Below are 13,901 nucleotides of genomic sequence, written 5' to 3'. Positions count from 1 at the left end.
TAGCTCCACCTTATAGGCCACAAAACTGAGACACAGAGAAGCAAAATCACTTGTCTGAGGATACACAGTTAGAGCTGGGACTGGATCCCAAGCATGTCTGTGTCCAGAGTTACAGAGCAGCATATCCTCAGCCAATGTTTGCTGAGTTGGGAAAGAAATCACATTTGGAGGGAGGAGTGGGGATGACTTTCTAAAGGAGGTGGTTTTTGAGTTCAGCCATCCAGGATGGCATGGTCCTGCAAGCAGGGGAAGAAAATGAGCAAAGGTGTGAATACTAGGTGGAAAAATGAAGGGCACAATGAATAGAGTCCTGGGTTTGTAAAAACGTTCCAGAACAGGAGCAACGGGCAGGAAGGGCCAAAAGACAGACAGGCACCCCCGCCCACACACACATTAGCCACAACCACAACTAAGATACAGAACTCATAGGGAGTAGAGACAGACATTGGCACAGGAACACACACACACACACACACACACACACACACACACACACAATGCAAGCATATGCACACACAAGACCTCCGTACAGCAATCCACATCTAGAAACTCCCAGGGGCTTAGACAGAATCAAGGTGACACACAAGCAGGCAAACAGGCACATAAAACAAATGCAGACCCAAAGACACACACAGATACACCAAAAGAAGAACATTACGATATATACAGAACATACCCTTGGGGACAAAGACAGCCAAGCAGCCAGGCACATGTGCACGCACGCAAGTACACACATGCACACACGTGTACACACACACCACACAGCCACATGGGAGCACAGGCAGCCCATCCCTCTTGCAGTTGCTGGATTGCTGGAAGGGTCTGGCCACCTCCTCCTTGTGTCTCTGGACCTGAGGCCAGAGAAAGATGAGGGTGGTTGCTCCACCTCCAGGAGGGGCTGGGGACTTCAGAGGACAGGAAGGGAAGGGAGTGGAGCTGCAGCTGGGAGCACTGGGGCATAATTACCCAGTGCTGGGGCTGCCACGCTGGCTAGGATTTCCCTTCTGTGAGGACAAAGCCAGTAGGGGATGGCCCCTCTGACCCCTGCTGTGTGTGACCCCAAGGACCCCAACATCTACCCATGTCCCTTCCCCTTTTACCAGAAGCCTGGTCAAATTTGAGAGTTAGTAACAGAGAGATCATGAGGGAAAAAGGCAAGGGGACAGAGAGAGAGAGAGAGAGAGAGAGAGAGAGAAACCAAGACTAGGAGGGAGAAGACTGAAATGAAGACTGCAGAGAGCCGGACAGCTGGAGAGGGAAGCTGTAAAAGGGGGGTGCGGCAGAAGGGAGCCAGGGACAGCAAGGGATGCAGCCTCAGAGAGGCAAAAGGGCAGAAACAAAAAGGGCAGAACCATTTGTGGAATGTTGGCTACAATGAGTGCTGTGAGGATCTTTACCTGTGGCAAATTCTTAAGACAACACTAAGAGGTGGGCATGATAACCCCATTTTACAGATGAGAAAACAGGCTCAACAGAGGTGAAGAAACTTGCCCAAGGTCACACAGAACTAGAAAGAGGCAAAGCTGGGTCTGCGGGTGGGGGGCAGTGTTTTCCCCACTGCATGACCTTGCAGGAGGAGACTCAGGACCCAGAGATCCCTGAAGGAATTCTCCAGAGAACAGAAGCAGTGAGGCTTAGAGACTGGAGCCCCTAAGAAATGCACAGTAAGAAAGACCCACACCTTCCTTGCCCTACTCCCTGCCACCCCTGGGGCTATGTCAACACCTGGAATGCATTAGGCAGGGAGGCCCTACCTAGGGGAACTGGGAAGAAGTTGGGGGGGGGGAGCAGGGAAGGTGAAGGGGAAGGCAAAGGTATCGGTGTGGGCAGCTGCTGTGTGCCTACCAGGTCCAAATGAAGGGCTTCTAAGCCTGCTGCAGCTCCCTGGGGCCAGCCTTGCCAGTCCCGCCTTTCCCCGCTTTCTACAGGCACCTTTCCTCTGTGACTTAACCCCTTCCACGCGCAGGCTCCACAGGAAAGCACCACAGAGGGCCTAAAGCTGTCAGCATGAGGAAGAGCCTCCCATTCCCTCTGGACCTCAACCACACACCTGTGCCCTTTGCCCTCCTGCTCTTAACTTTGGGGCCAAGGTGGGCACAGCTGATGCCTGCCTACTGGGCACAGCCATCTGGATGCCTCATCCCCTGTCTTCAGACTCCTCAGATTCAGTGCATCCCAAGCCACATCCAGCGCCTAGTGGCTCCTCCTTCCTCCTTCTTTCCCCATCCCAAGAGTGGCACATCCATCCTTGCAGTCCCCCAAGCCAGAGGCTGGGTTTTCTCTGATGTCTCCTCCCTCTCCCTCAAATCACACATCCAGCCAGACCCCAAGCTCTCGCACACTAGACTTTCTTAGCTTTAGAATCCATAGGCTCTCTCCCATTCTCCAGCTTCCTAACTGGTTTCCCTCCAATCCTCTCTACAAGGTGTTCTCCACACCACAACCAGCTTATCAAAACACAGTTGGCTTCAATTCCTGCAGCCCTGCGAAGGGCTCCCCTTGCTTCCAGGGAGAACTCCAACCTCCTGAGCTTGGGAATAAGGGAGGCCCAGCTCAAGAACACTTCCCTGCCCCCACCCTCCAGCCACAATGGCCTCTTGTCTGTTCCTCGAAAGTGCTCCCTTCCGCCTGGGGCTTTGGCACATGCTGTTCCCATGGCCTGAATGGCTCTTCCGCTTTGCCTTACCTCTGGACTCCTATTCATCTCCGGAGTCTCAACTCAAGTGTCCTTTTTTCCCTACTTAACCCCCTCCTTGTATGTTCCTGCAGCATCTGTGCTTAGAATTTCTCCATGCAGCTCTTGCCTGCTAGAAAGAAGCTCCGTGAGCAGGGTTGTGCCTGTCTTGTTGCACACCAAGCACCTTGCACAGGACCAACCACAGGGTATGTCCTCAATAAACATTCATTGAATAAAGAAATGCCTTTCTTCTTCCCCTTTTCCCTTCCCTTATCTGCCAAGGATTTGTTTCCAAGTATTTATTGATGCCATGTTATATGCCAGACAAAGGTGATGATCAGGTCCCAGTGTTATAAATGGAAGAAACTAAGGCCCTGAGAGGGGAAAGGAGGCCTGGGGGCACAGTGAGCCAGTGGCAGAGCCAGGAGCACCGAGGCTCCTGCAGCTACTGCCTTGCATCCTAGTCTCCAGTTCCATGCATGTTTTGAAGCACCTTTTGGAGATGTGATGCCTCCCAAGTCTAACAAACTGGGTATTGGAGCCCAGAGAGGCTGGGCTCACTGCTCCAAGGATGTCTGCTCTCTCCCAGAGGAGGGAACATAACTCTGCAGGGCCAGCCAATGGCAGACTGTGCTTCCTGCCCTCATTCCAGACAGGTCCTGGCCCCACCCAGCCAGAATCTGGCCAGCTCCACATCTGCCTAAGGCATTTAGCTAACTGGCCCCCAGAAAGCCATGCTTGGAGTCTGTCTGGGATACAGCTACCACTCACCCTTGAGGAAGCAGGTAGCTCCAACCAGGCCCCCCCACAGGGACAGAGGCACCTGAAAGGGCTCAGGATCAGGGGTGCCAGCCATCTGCAACTTGGAAACTTCCATTCCTTTAGTCCTGTGTGGGAAAGTCCTCCCCCCCCCCCCCCCCCGCTAACCAGAGTCTTTCTATGCTGTTGTGTTTGTTTGGAGGGCCCCAACTGACTGAACAAAATCTGGGTCTTTTCCCAGACATTCCCTCAGGATCTCAAAGTGCTGCTCTCCAAAAGTCCCCGGCAGAGCCCACCACCCTCTCCTGTCATGAGCCCCCTTTTCTTTCCATGAGCAACCTCCCTCTATGACCTCTCTGGGATGCCCTCAAAAGGGAGAACACTGAGGGAGCCACAAGAATTTACTTTACTAATGTTTGATTTGCTTTTCAGGAGGATTGCTTTGGTTCTTGGCATCAGCAACTACCCTGGGTATATGTAAAATGGGTCTCAGCTTTATGCAAATGTGCTTTAAAAACTGCCCTCCCTCAGAGGTGCCTGCATGGCTCAGTGGGTTAAGCATCTGCCTTCAGCTTGGGTCATGATCCCAGGGTCCTGGGACTGAGTCCCATGTCGGGCTCCCTGCTCAGTGGGGAGCCTGCTTCTCCCTCTCCCTCTGCTCCTCCTCCTCCCCCTACTTGTGCTCTCTCTTAAATTAATAAATTAAAAAAAACTGCCCTCCCTCCCCAAGGCATTTCTAAGGAAAAGTTTGGGCAGATCATGAATGATCCACCTGAGTGTGACTCTGCTGACCTCACTATCTATGTCTTCAGGGATGGGACTGGCCCCCAGAACCACATACAACTTCTCCCCATGAGCTGCTTTGTGACCCCTGACATGCACTGGTGGTGAGAATTCCGAAGCATCTCTGGCCCAGAGAGCTCTCTTCTGAGCTTTCCAACCCTACATCAGGATGCCTGCTGGCCACTTCCACCTGGATGTCCCCCAAGGCCTTTCAAACTCAGTATCCTCCCTCAAACCTGCTCCTTCTCTTGGTCCCACTGCCATCCACTGGGTCACTGTAGTTGGTTTCAGACAACAACCCAAACTCATCCCAGACTATTCCTTTTTCCTTGGCCTCTACATCCAAGCTACCACCAAGGCCCGTCCATGTTAGCCCCTAAATATCTCTCAGATCTTATTATCCTCACCTACTGCCATCACTGTAACCCAAGCTATGATCACCTGTCACTGGGAAGACCATGACCTCGACCCGCCTGTGTCCCTGCTCCTATTCTTGAATCCCCACCATCTACTCTCCACATGTAGCTACGGGGATCTCCCAAATACCCACATCTGGGCACATCATTCCTTTGCTTAATAAACCCTTCAATAGTTACCCCTTTGCCCTCAGGATAAAGTCCCTTTCCCAGCCTTCTCCCTTACTCCTCTCAAAACCACTCCCAGTTCCCAGGATGTCCCATGTCTCAGTGCCCTTGCTCCCACAGAAATTCTTACCTGAACCACACTCCATGTTCCTCCTAGCATCTAAAGCTTGCTGACACCCTTTAGAACCCTTGCTTTGGGCCAGGCCCTGTGGTGGGTGCTACTGATGCCAGGGTGTCCTCTGCCTAGAGTCCCAGAGTTGCAATTGCTTTCCAACTTGAAGTGCCAAATGGCAGCCATTCACAAGAGCTAGGCATAGATGGTAAGTTGAGGCAGCCAGTGATTGTGCATATGTGAGTGAAGGGTTGACTTGCTCCCTTTAGTTTAGATTCTCATGCCTTCCTTTGGGGTTGGGAGAGAGGGTGGTAGGCCCACATAGGGTCCTGAGGAGAGGGCCTCAGAGTGGAGGCCTACGTATTCTCCTGGCTCTAATCATGCTGGCTCACTGTAGGACCATGAGTAAACTGTTTCTCTGAGCCTCCACTACCCCAACTAAAAATCAGTTCCCATTCTAGGCTGTGCATCAGAATCACCTGGGGATTCCTGGATTGCAACCCCAAGATTCTGGAGCTCCTCACACTTACTTTTTTCATTTTTAAAAAAAGATTTTATTTATTTATTCATGAGAAACACACAGAGAGAGGCAGAGACACCGGCAGAGGGAGAAGCAGGCTCCATGCAGGGAGCCCCAAGCGGGACTCAATCCCTGGTCTCCAGGATCATGCCCTGGGTGGAAGGTGGCACTAAACTGCTGAGCCACCGGGGCTGCCCACACTTACTTTTTCTCAAAGTCAACAGGGGATTCTGATGTTCACCCAGTTTGGGAAACCCAGAACCATATGGTGTCTAGGGCCCTTTCCAGCTCCCATTCTAACTCTTGAAGTATCTGATGATGCCCTAGGCTCCAAATTAGAGGGAGCCAGCCCTCTTGCTGCCTCCTCAATTGGCTCAGTTCTCCTACTACCCATGGAAAGACTCTTATGTCAGGTACAAATATTTCGACTGAGACGGGCCCCAGGCTACTCCCCATCCAGCATCTGGAAAGATATTCTAGGCCTCAAAACTGAGAAATAGCATAGGGTTTCCCTCAAATCTCTATGAGCAAACTTACAGCTGGGTACTCCTTTCTGACTCTCTCAAAGCCCTCTCTGGCATCGCTTTCCAGGTTTTATCAAACTGGAAAATGGGTATAAAAAGGATCGCCCGGGATCCCTGGGTGGCGCAGCGGTTTGGCGCCTGCCTTTGGCCCAGGGCGCGATCCTGGAGACCTGGGATCGAATCCCACATCGGGCTCCCGGTGCATGGAGCCTGCTTCTCCCTCTGCCTGTGTCTCCTCCTCTCTCTCTCTCTCTGTGACTATCATAAATAAATAAAAAATTAAAAAAAAAAAAAAAGGATCGCCCCCCTCACCAGAAATCAAGGTAACTAAAAGAGAAAACACTTTGAAGCAACTGAAGGGTTTTCACATGGATAGTATATAACTACAGTGGACCCTTGAACAACACGGTATAAACTGCACAGGTTCACTTATATGTGTGTTTTTTTTCGATAAATATAGTATAATGCCATAAATGTATTTCCTTTTCCTTATGATTTTCTTTCTTTTTAAAAAAGATTTGTTTATGGGATGCCTGGATGGTTCAGCAGTTGAGCATCTGCCTTTGGCTCAGGGCGTGATCTCAGTTCGGATGAGTCCCACATCGGGCTCCCTGTGGGGTGCCTGCTTCTCGCTCTGCCTGTGTCTCTGCCTCTCTCGGTGTCTCTCATGAATAAATAAATAAAATCTTAAAAAAATAAAATAAAATATTTATTTATTTTAGAGACAGAGTGAGAGAGTGAGTGTGCAAGTGAGGGGAGGGGCAGAGAGAGAGAGAGAATCTTTTTTTTTTTTTTTGAGAGAGAGAATCTTAAACAGATTCTGCATGAGCGTGGGGCTCAATCTCAGAACCCTGAGATCACAAACTGAGCTGAAATCAAGGTCACTTAACTGACGGAGCCACCCAGGCATCCCTTTTCTTCCTTATGATTGCCTTAACAAAATTTTCTTTTCTCTAGCTTACTTTAAGAATAAAGTATATAATACACATGCAAAATGATTTGTTAACTGACTGTTTATGTTACTGGTAAGGATTCTGGTCAAAAGTAGCCTATTAGTAGTTTTGGGGGAGTTGAAAGTTATATGCAGATTTTTGTGCAAGTAGGGGCATGGCTGTTCATACCCCTAACTCCCCCATTGTTCAAGTATTAACTGTACTATTTTAAAAAGTACCCCCCCCAACCAGGATGGGCCACTGGTCCCTAAGGATGGTGATTCAATAAAGGCCTCATCAGTCTGAGGGAGGAAGTCAGCAGGCACACAAAAATTTTAACATGTGGAGTAAAATGTTTCAACCCTTTAATTGAGAGGACTCTCTTTCTCTCTGTCTCTCTTTCACACACAGATACACATACACACACCCTACAACCACCAACCCTGCCCTCTTTGGGCCAATTATAGGCAAGTCCTGTGGAGAGAGAAGCAAGTCACTGTGCCTACCCCTGGGCTGGCTGGGCAGTGGGGGAGGCGGGCCTCTTACTCCCCATGCTGCTGTGAATCACACCGCCCAGTGCCTGCTTTGCCAGGGCCTGAGTAATTCCTCCACCTCCTCTTCAGAGGGTTTTTCCTTTATTTTAAAAAATATTTTGTTTTATTCTGCATGCTTCTCACCAGCAGTATCTCATAGACTCCTCATGGCATTCTCTAGATGAGGAAATTGAGGCTCAGAGAAGGGAAGTCGCTCACCCACGGTCACACAGTGAGTCAGCTAGGAATGGTTGGACAGGAAGCCAGGTCTTTCCCTCACACTCTTCTTATTCCTAATCCCTATCTTGGAGTATATATACAAAAATGCATATTTAAAAAGACAGCCATCAATTACAGACAAAGGGACTTTGCAAAAAGGATGCTGGGAACTTTGATTTGTTTTTTTGGGGAGGAGGGGAGTAGTTCAGCATAGGTATTGTGATTGGTAATTTGTAAGGATTGGTAGAGTGGGAAGGCAACTCAGAATCACTAGCATGGGGGTAGCAGCAGTGGCAGTACTACCATGTCATCAATCAGATGCTAGAGACCAGGGGTCGAGACAATGCCCAGCTACTGACTCAGACCAAGAGCATCTGGAGGGCAGGAATTCAGTTGTCCTTCTCTTAGACAATAGTTACTGGGATGCCACTATGTGCTCCCTCCATATCCATTCAAGCATTTGTTCTGTAAGAATTTATTAAGCACCTATTGTGTGCTAGGCACTGTGGTACTCACTGAGGACACAACAGGGAACAAAACAGGTACAATACCCTTGCCCTCACAGAGTTCACAATCTAGTGGAGGAAGATGGGCAATAAACAAGTAGACACATACAATAAGATAATTTCAGACTGTACTAAGGGCCAGGATGGAAGCTGTGATGGAGACTCACAAGTGGCCCTCCCCCACTCCAAAGTGGTCAGGGAAGGTCTCTTGGAGGAGGTGTCATCCGAGCTGAGACCTGAAAGATGAGGAACAAGTCAAGTGGAGAGCAGGGGGAAGAGCTGCCAGGCAGAGAGAAAAGCAGATGTAAAGACCTTGAGGTGGGAGTCCTTGAGGCATGTTTTGGGATTTGAGAGAAGGTGCTGCAGTAAGGTGTGCAAGTAGCCTGCTCCATACAGTGTCTGTCAAGGGGTGTTTGGAAAGCCTTCAGGAGCAACATGCAGAGCAGGGTGTTAAAGGCCTCTTGTCAGCTGGATATCTACAGCCCACACTGAGGGAGCCCCTGAAAATTTCCAGAGGTTCCATGACTAGCCCAAAGTCACAACAGCAGTAAGGGGCACATGTTGCTAGTACTTTATGCTTCACTACTGCTAACTGTGCTAGGTCACAGTCCCGGAGGCCTATGGATCTTGGGGATATGAGCCCCACTTAGGAGTGGGGGCGGGGTGTCCTAGAGGCTCAACAGTTCTGTCAGCATTGCCCAGTGCAAGGCAGACCAGAAATACACTGCTCTTTCTCTGTGGCTCCTGGGCTCAGGTCCACATAGGGATGTCCTCAGATGGGGGTGGCCCTGCTGGACTCCTCATACACGCAGGCCTGTGCAGTGCAAATGCCCCTCCAGGCAGCAGTCTGTGGCCCCAAACTGACATAGAGTTGCTCCACCTCTGCAAATCCAAGTTCAAGAATCCTGATTTCTCTTCACAACCATCCTTGCAGTCCTACAGCTCTATAGCTCCGCTACAACTGGTTTCTGGCCCCCACCCTTTCTGCTGTTTCCCTACCTATCAGTCCTTTCAGCCCTCCTCTCCAGCTTGACCCCCAAGGCCCACCTCCTCCACCTATCTCACTCATCAGCACCTTCTACTCCCTCCTTCCCTTGTCCTCCCGCCACACACACCTTGGCAAAACCCCAGCCTTGGATCAATCCACCGTCCCTCCTTTTTTTTTTTTTTTTCCACTCATACTCCAGAGCTGCTGAACAGTAGAGAAGAAAATCACATAAGCAGAAGGCTTGGCATTACTTTTATGGTCTCCAACCTCAGTTTGGGGAAGGAGAAAGACCACAGACTTTGGACTCAAATATATCTGGTTTTGAATCCTGGCTCCATTCTAGCTGTGGGACCTTGAGCAAGTTATTTAACTTCTCTGGGCTTCAGTTTCCCACCCTACAAAATGGGGCTAATGATACCTACTTCACAAGGTTCCTGAAGATGAAATGAGAATCCACATAAAGCATCCAGTCCAGTGCCTGGCACAATGTAGGCGCTTGGCAAATGAGAGACTTCTTTTCTCTTATTCCCCCGAACAAACTCCTTTCCCCCAACCAAATTCCCCTTACTGCCTTGCAATTCTGCCCGTTTTTCTGGGCGTTCTCCCTCTCCCATTAGTCTCAGCAGATAGAAGAGAAGGGGGTGGGAAGGGTTGAGGGGGCAAGGGGACAGAGAGAGGAGACCGCGGACAGGGGTTGGAAGGACTGGACGGAAGAGAAGCGAGCGAAGGGGGTGGGGGTTGAGAAGACTCGAAGGGCCGACGGTGAGAGGGCCGGCTCCGAGGTGGGGCTTAGAGGGCCCGAAAACAAGAACCCGCTTCCAGTACCAGGCCCGTGGCCCGGGCTCCCATGCTCTCTCGATCACTCACCAGGCCGGGGCTGTGAGCCCTCCAGGTGGTAGGAGAAGCGCAGGGCCCGGTGGTGCTGTGGACTGGGGCCGCAGGGTAAGACCCGGGGGCCTGGAGGAGCGCCCAGGCTGGCGTCCGAGGGTCCGGCAAACTGAGGATCCAGGGGGCCGCCGAGAGCCGAGCCTGAGCCCCTAAGCACCGGCAGTCCTGGCTCGGAGGCTCCAGTGTCCGTGTCGGCACTGACCGGTGGAGCGGCGCCGGGGGCATTCGTGGTTGAGTGTTCGGGCTCGGAAGGCCCGGCGCCCCCCGGGACTCGGTGGCCATGCATGCTCCGGGCCTGGGCGCGGGGCTCGGGCTCCCCGCTTGGCTCCAGATCCTGGGGCGGAGGCGCGGGCGGAGGAGGCCCGGCGCCCGGCGGAGCAGCGGCCTCAGGCTCGGGGGGCGGGGCTGCGGGCTCAGCCCCACTGCGGAGATTCAAGCCCCCGGCCCGGGCCCGGGCCAGCAGCCGTGGCAGCAGTGGCAGCACCAGCAGCAGCCGCAGCCACCGCCGCTGCCGTGCCAGGCATCGCCGGCCCGGGCCCTGCGCGGGGAATGGGCTCGGCGGGGCCGGGGGCCCGCTGAGGAGCGGTGTCTAAGCGGTAGCGGCTGGGTTAGAGTCGGGGGGCTGCGCTCCGCGCGGGCTCTCTCCTGGGAGGCGAGCCACTTCCGTGGCCCCGGGGCTAGCGGTCAGTCTGTTCGGTGAGTGGGGTCTCTTTCTCCCCGAATGGGAATCGATCTGGGCTCTTCTGACTGGTCGGAAAGGGTTCTTCCTCCCGCCGCAGCGGAGGCTGGGGGGGCGGAGGGGAGGGGAAAGAGAGGGCAGGGCAGGGGAGGGAGGGAGGAGGGGATGGCGCTGGCGGGGGGCGCGCGTGTGCGTCGCGCGCTTGGGCTGCGGGGCTCGCCCTCAGCCAATCCCTCTGGACCGTGCTTCAGCCGCGGGGGCAGGGTAACAGCTAAGGCCTAGGTCTCCGCGGCGGCGGGCAGGAAGGAGCCGGAGAAGGGGGGTGGGGAGGCGGGAGCCGTCGCTGAGACAGCCGCAGCCACAGCGGCGCTGGGACCCAGTTCCTCGGGCCCGCCCCCTCGCCCGGGATTTGCGCTTGGCCACGCCCCCTGACTCGGACCCGCTTCGCTTCTCCCTGCGACAGCCCTCAAAGGCCCTCCTCCCCCTTAAACATTCCCCTCGGCCTTCGTTCCCCATCCCTCCGTGGTCCCATACTGGCAAGTCTCTGGGCCCAAATTTCTCATCTGCCTTTCCGTCCCTCTCCCAGGTCGTCCTCTGTTTGCTCGCCCTTCAGTCTCTTTTCCAGAAACCTTTCCACAGGTTCCAGAGTCTCCCTAGTGCTTGGTTCATAGAGGACTTGTCTTTGATACACTTCATTCTGCTCCGACCAGACCTTATGGTCCTTAACTTCGCCACTCTCTTGCCAATAGCCTCAGTTCTCAGGATTGTTGCATCCGCTTGGCAACATCCCAACCTTGGATCAGTCCAACTGTCCGCCTTTTCCATGCCTGCACAAAGGCAGCTAAACACTGCTGGAGAAAACTATTCACTCTCGCAGATTTGTGCCACTATAAACTCATGGTCCCCAGCATCTATGAGGCCCTCGGTACTGACCCACAACTCTACTGTGTCCCTTGGCTGCTCTTTCCCCCATGCTCCACAACAGCCCTTTCAACCTGCCCTTTCCTCAAAGTTCCAACTTCTCCATCAGCCCCCAAACTTCAGCAGATGACCTGACCTCCTACTTTACAGAGTAAACAGAAGTCACTGAAAGGAAGTTCTGGACTTCTTGCCACCCAACCTACAGGGTCCTTGCCCCTTCTCATCATCATCTAAACACATCCAGATCTCTTCCATCTGAAAACAAGTAAACAGTTGCCTAAAAGTCTCCCTCTCCAACCAGGTACCTTCTCTTCTCCTCTCTGTAAACTCCTCAAAAGTGTTGCCTATACTTGACTGTCTTCATTTTCCCACTTCGCACTTATTTTTCAACCTATTCCAATCTGCCTCCAGTACTTGCCTAATACTGTTCTCTCATCAAGGTCTGTCATGTCCTATGTCACAAAATCTAATAGAATCTTTTCAGAGGTTATCCAGCTTGACTTCTTGGTAGTATTTGGCACTTGTGACCACTCCCTCCTCCTTAAACCACTTCCATGACACCACACTCTCATTTTTCTCCTACTGCCTTGGTTAAATTCTTCTTTATTATCCAGGCTCCCCTTTGTTCAATTCTTAAATGTTGGTGCTCCTTAGGGGTTTGGCCTGAGCTCTCTTGTCTTCTCTCTATATACTCTTTCCTTCAATTATTATATTCGCTCCCATGGCTTCAATTATCATCTCTTTGCTGATGACTCCCAAATTGATAGCTCAAGTCCAGATACTTCTCCTGACCCATGCATTCAACTGGTTATTAGGCAGCTCTACCCGAGCACTCCAGAAGCACCTAAAACCTCAGCTTTTTACCACCTCCAGGCATCCTCCTCTCAACCTGTGTGTCCTTCTTTGTACATTTACTTTTGTGATCTCAGTCGAAGCAGAAACCGGAGTTACACGCCTGACTCTTCTCTCTCCTCCACCCCCATGCAATCACCAAACCTCGTCATTTTTACTTCCCGAATATCTCCCAAATTTATTTATTTAGTCTCTTCATTTCTGCTGACATGACCCTAGTGTAGGTCAGCACCCATCTAAACTGCAACACTGTCACAGCCTCCCTGTTTTAGTCTTCCTCCCTGGAATCCCTTTTCCACACCATAGTCAGTATGGTCTTTTTGAAAAGGTAAATCAACTCATATTTCTCTCATGTTTAGAACCCTTCAATGAGTCCCCACTGGCTCAACAGGAAACCTACCTTCTTCAACAAAGAAGATTAAGCTGTGCCCTTGATGGTTTATTTGACCCCTGACAGCCTCTCCAGACTTCATTCTGGAGCCTAAGTTGAAAGTCTTAGACCATTCCTTAAGTCTCTCTAGCCTCTGAGTCTTTGCATATGTTCTTGCCTCTGGGTGAAACTCTGCATTTCCTCAATCCCACTTCATTTGTTCTTCAGATCTCTGCTCATTTGATGAATTTCTTTTTGAGCACATACCACAGACCAGGCACCACCTAAGGCACTAGCTATGCAACAGTGAATAAGACAGATGTGAACAAGACCATGAGTTTATGGTCTGGTGCTGGAAAGGGCATGAAGTAAATAAACAAACATATAATTACAACACATAAACACACACATAATTACAAATTGTGATAAGGCTATATAAAGAGATAAAACAAGGTGATAGGAAGGAGAATAATGGGTGGGGGCAATTAAGTCTGAGGGGTCAGGCAAGGCCTGACATTTAAGCTGAGATGTGAAGGAGTGGGAATTAGCAGATGATGAGCGGAGGCAAAAGTATTTCACACAGAGGACACAGCAAGTAAGAAGGCCCTGGGGAGAAGGGGAAATGGTATACTTAGGAACTGCTGGAAGGCCACTGTGGCTGGAGCATAGTGAGCTGAGAGCAAGAGGAGTGGGATATGAGGTCAAAGAGGTAGGCAGAAGCCATACTACATAAGGCTTTATAGGCCACGGTAAGGAGAACTGATCTTATTCTATGAGCAATGCAAAGGTATTGAAGCAGTGCTTTTAAATGTGAGTCACACTGCAGAAGGTATTGAAATCAAGTTGAGAAAAGAATAGAAAATATCGATGTATCATAGAAAATGTAGGAAGGGTAAGTTTGTTTCATGAAACTTTTGTTTCAGGTTGTATCATATGAACTGAAACATGATGAAATGGTATCTCTTTTGTAGATAACTCAAATTTCCCAAATACTGAAATATGCTATGTTGAAACATTTTTAATTTGGGATTGATGTGGTATGATTTAAAAAGAG

General features: G+C 51.1%; 2 protein-coding genes across 4 annotated transcripts in view; one reads left to right on the top strand and one right to left on the bottom strand.

Annotated features, from left to right (window-relative positions):
- The window catches only part of FGD1 (FYVE, RhoGEF and PH domain containing 1), a 44,425-nt gene extending 33,939 nt beyond the window's left edge, over nt 1–10,486 (bottom strand). The window contains exon 1 of the mRNA XM_072816065.1: nt 10,005–10,486. Within this exon, the coding sequence (XP_072672166.1) occupies nt 10,005–10,311 (307 nt within the window). The 5' untranslated portion in view covers nt 10,312–10,486. The remainder of the gene's footprint in view (nt 1–10,004) is intronic.
- Nucleotides 9,871–13,901, top strand: part of GNL3L (G protein nucleolar 3 like) — a 61,944-nt gene continuing 57,913 nt past the window's right edge. The window contains exon 1 of one of the 3 annotated variants that reach the window (XM_072816067.1): nt 9,871–10,079. The gene's annotated coding sequence lies outside the window, so the exon portion shown is untranslated. Of the gene's footprint in view, nt 10,080–10,477; nt 10,722–13,901 lie in introns of those variants that run through there. The other 2 variants (XM_072816066.1, XM_072816068.1) reach the window with 2 other exon arrangements.

This window comes from Canis lupus, chromosome X (genome assembly GCF_048164855.1).
Source record: "Canis lupus baileyi chromosome X, mCanLup2.hap1, whole genome shotgun sequence".
Lineage (NCBI taxonomy): Eukaryota > Metazoa > Chordata > Mammalia > Carnivora > Canidae > Canis > Canis lupus.
This window is presented reverse-complemented; position numbering and strand designations above follow the sequence as displayed.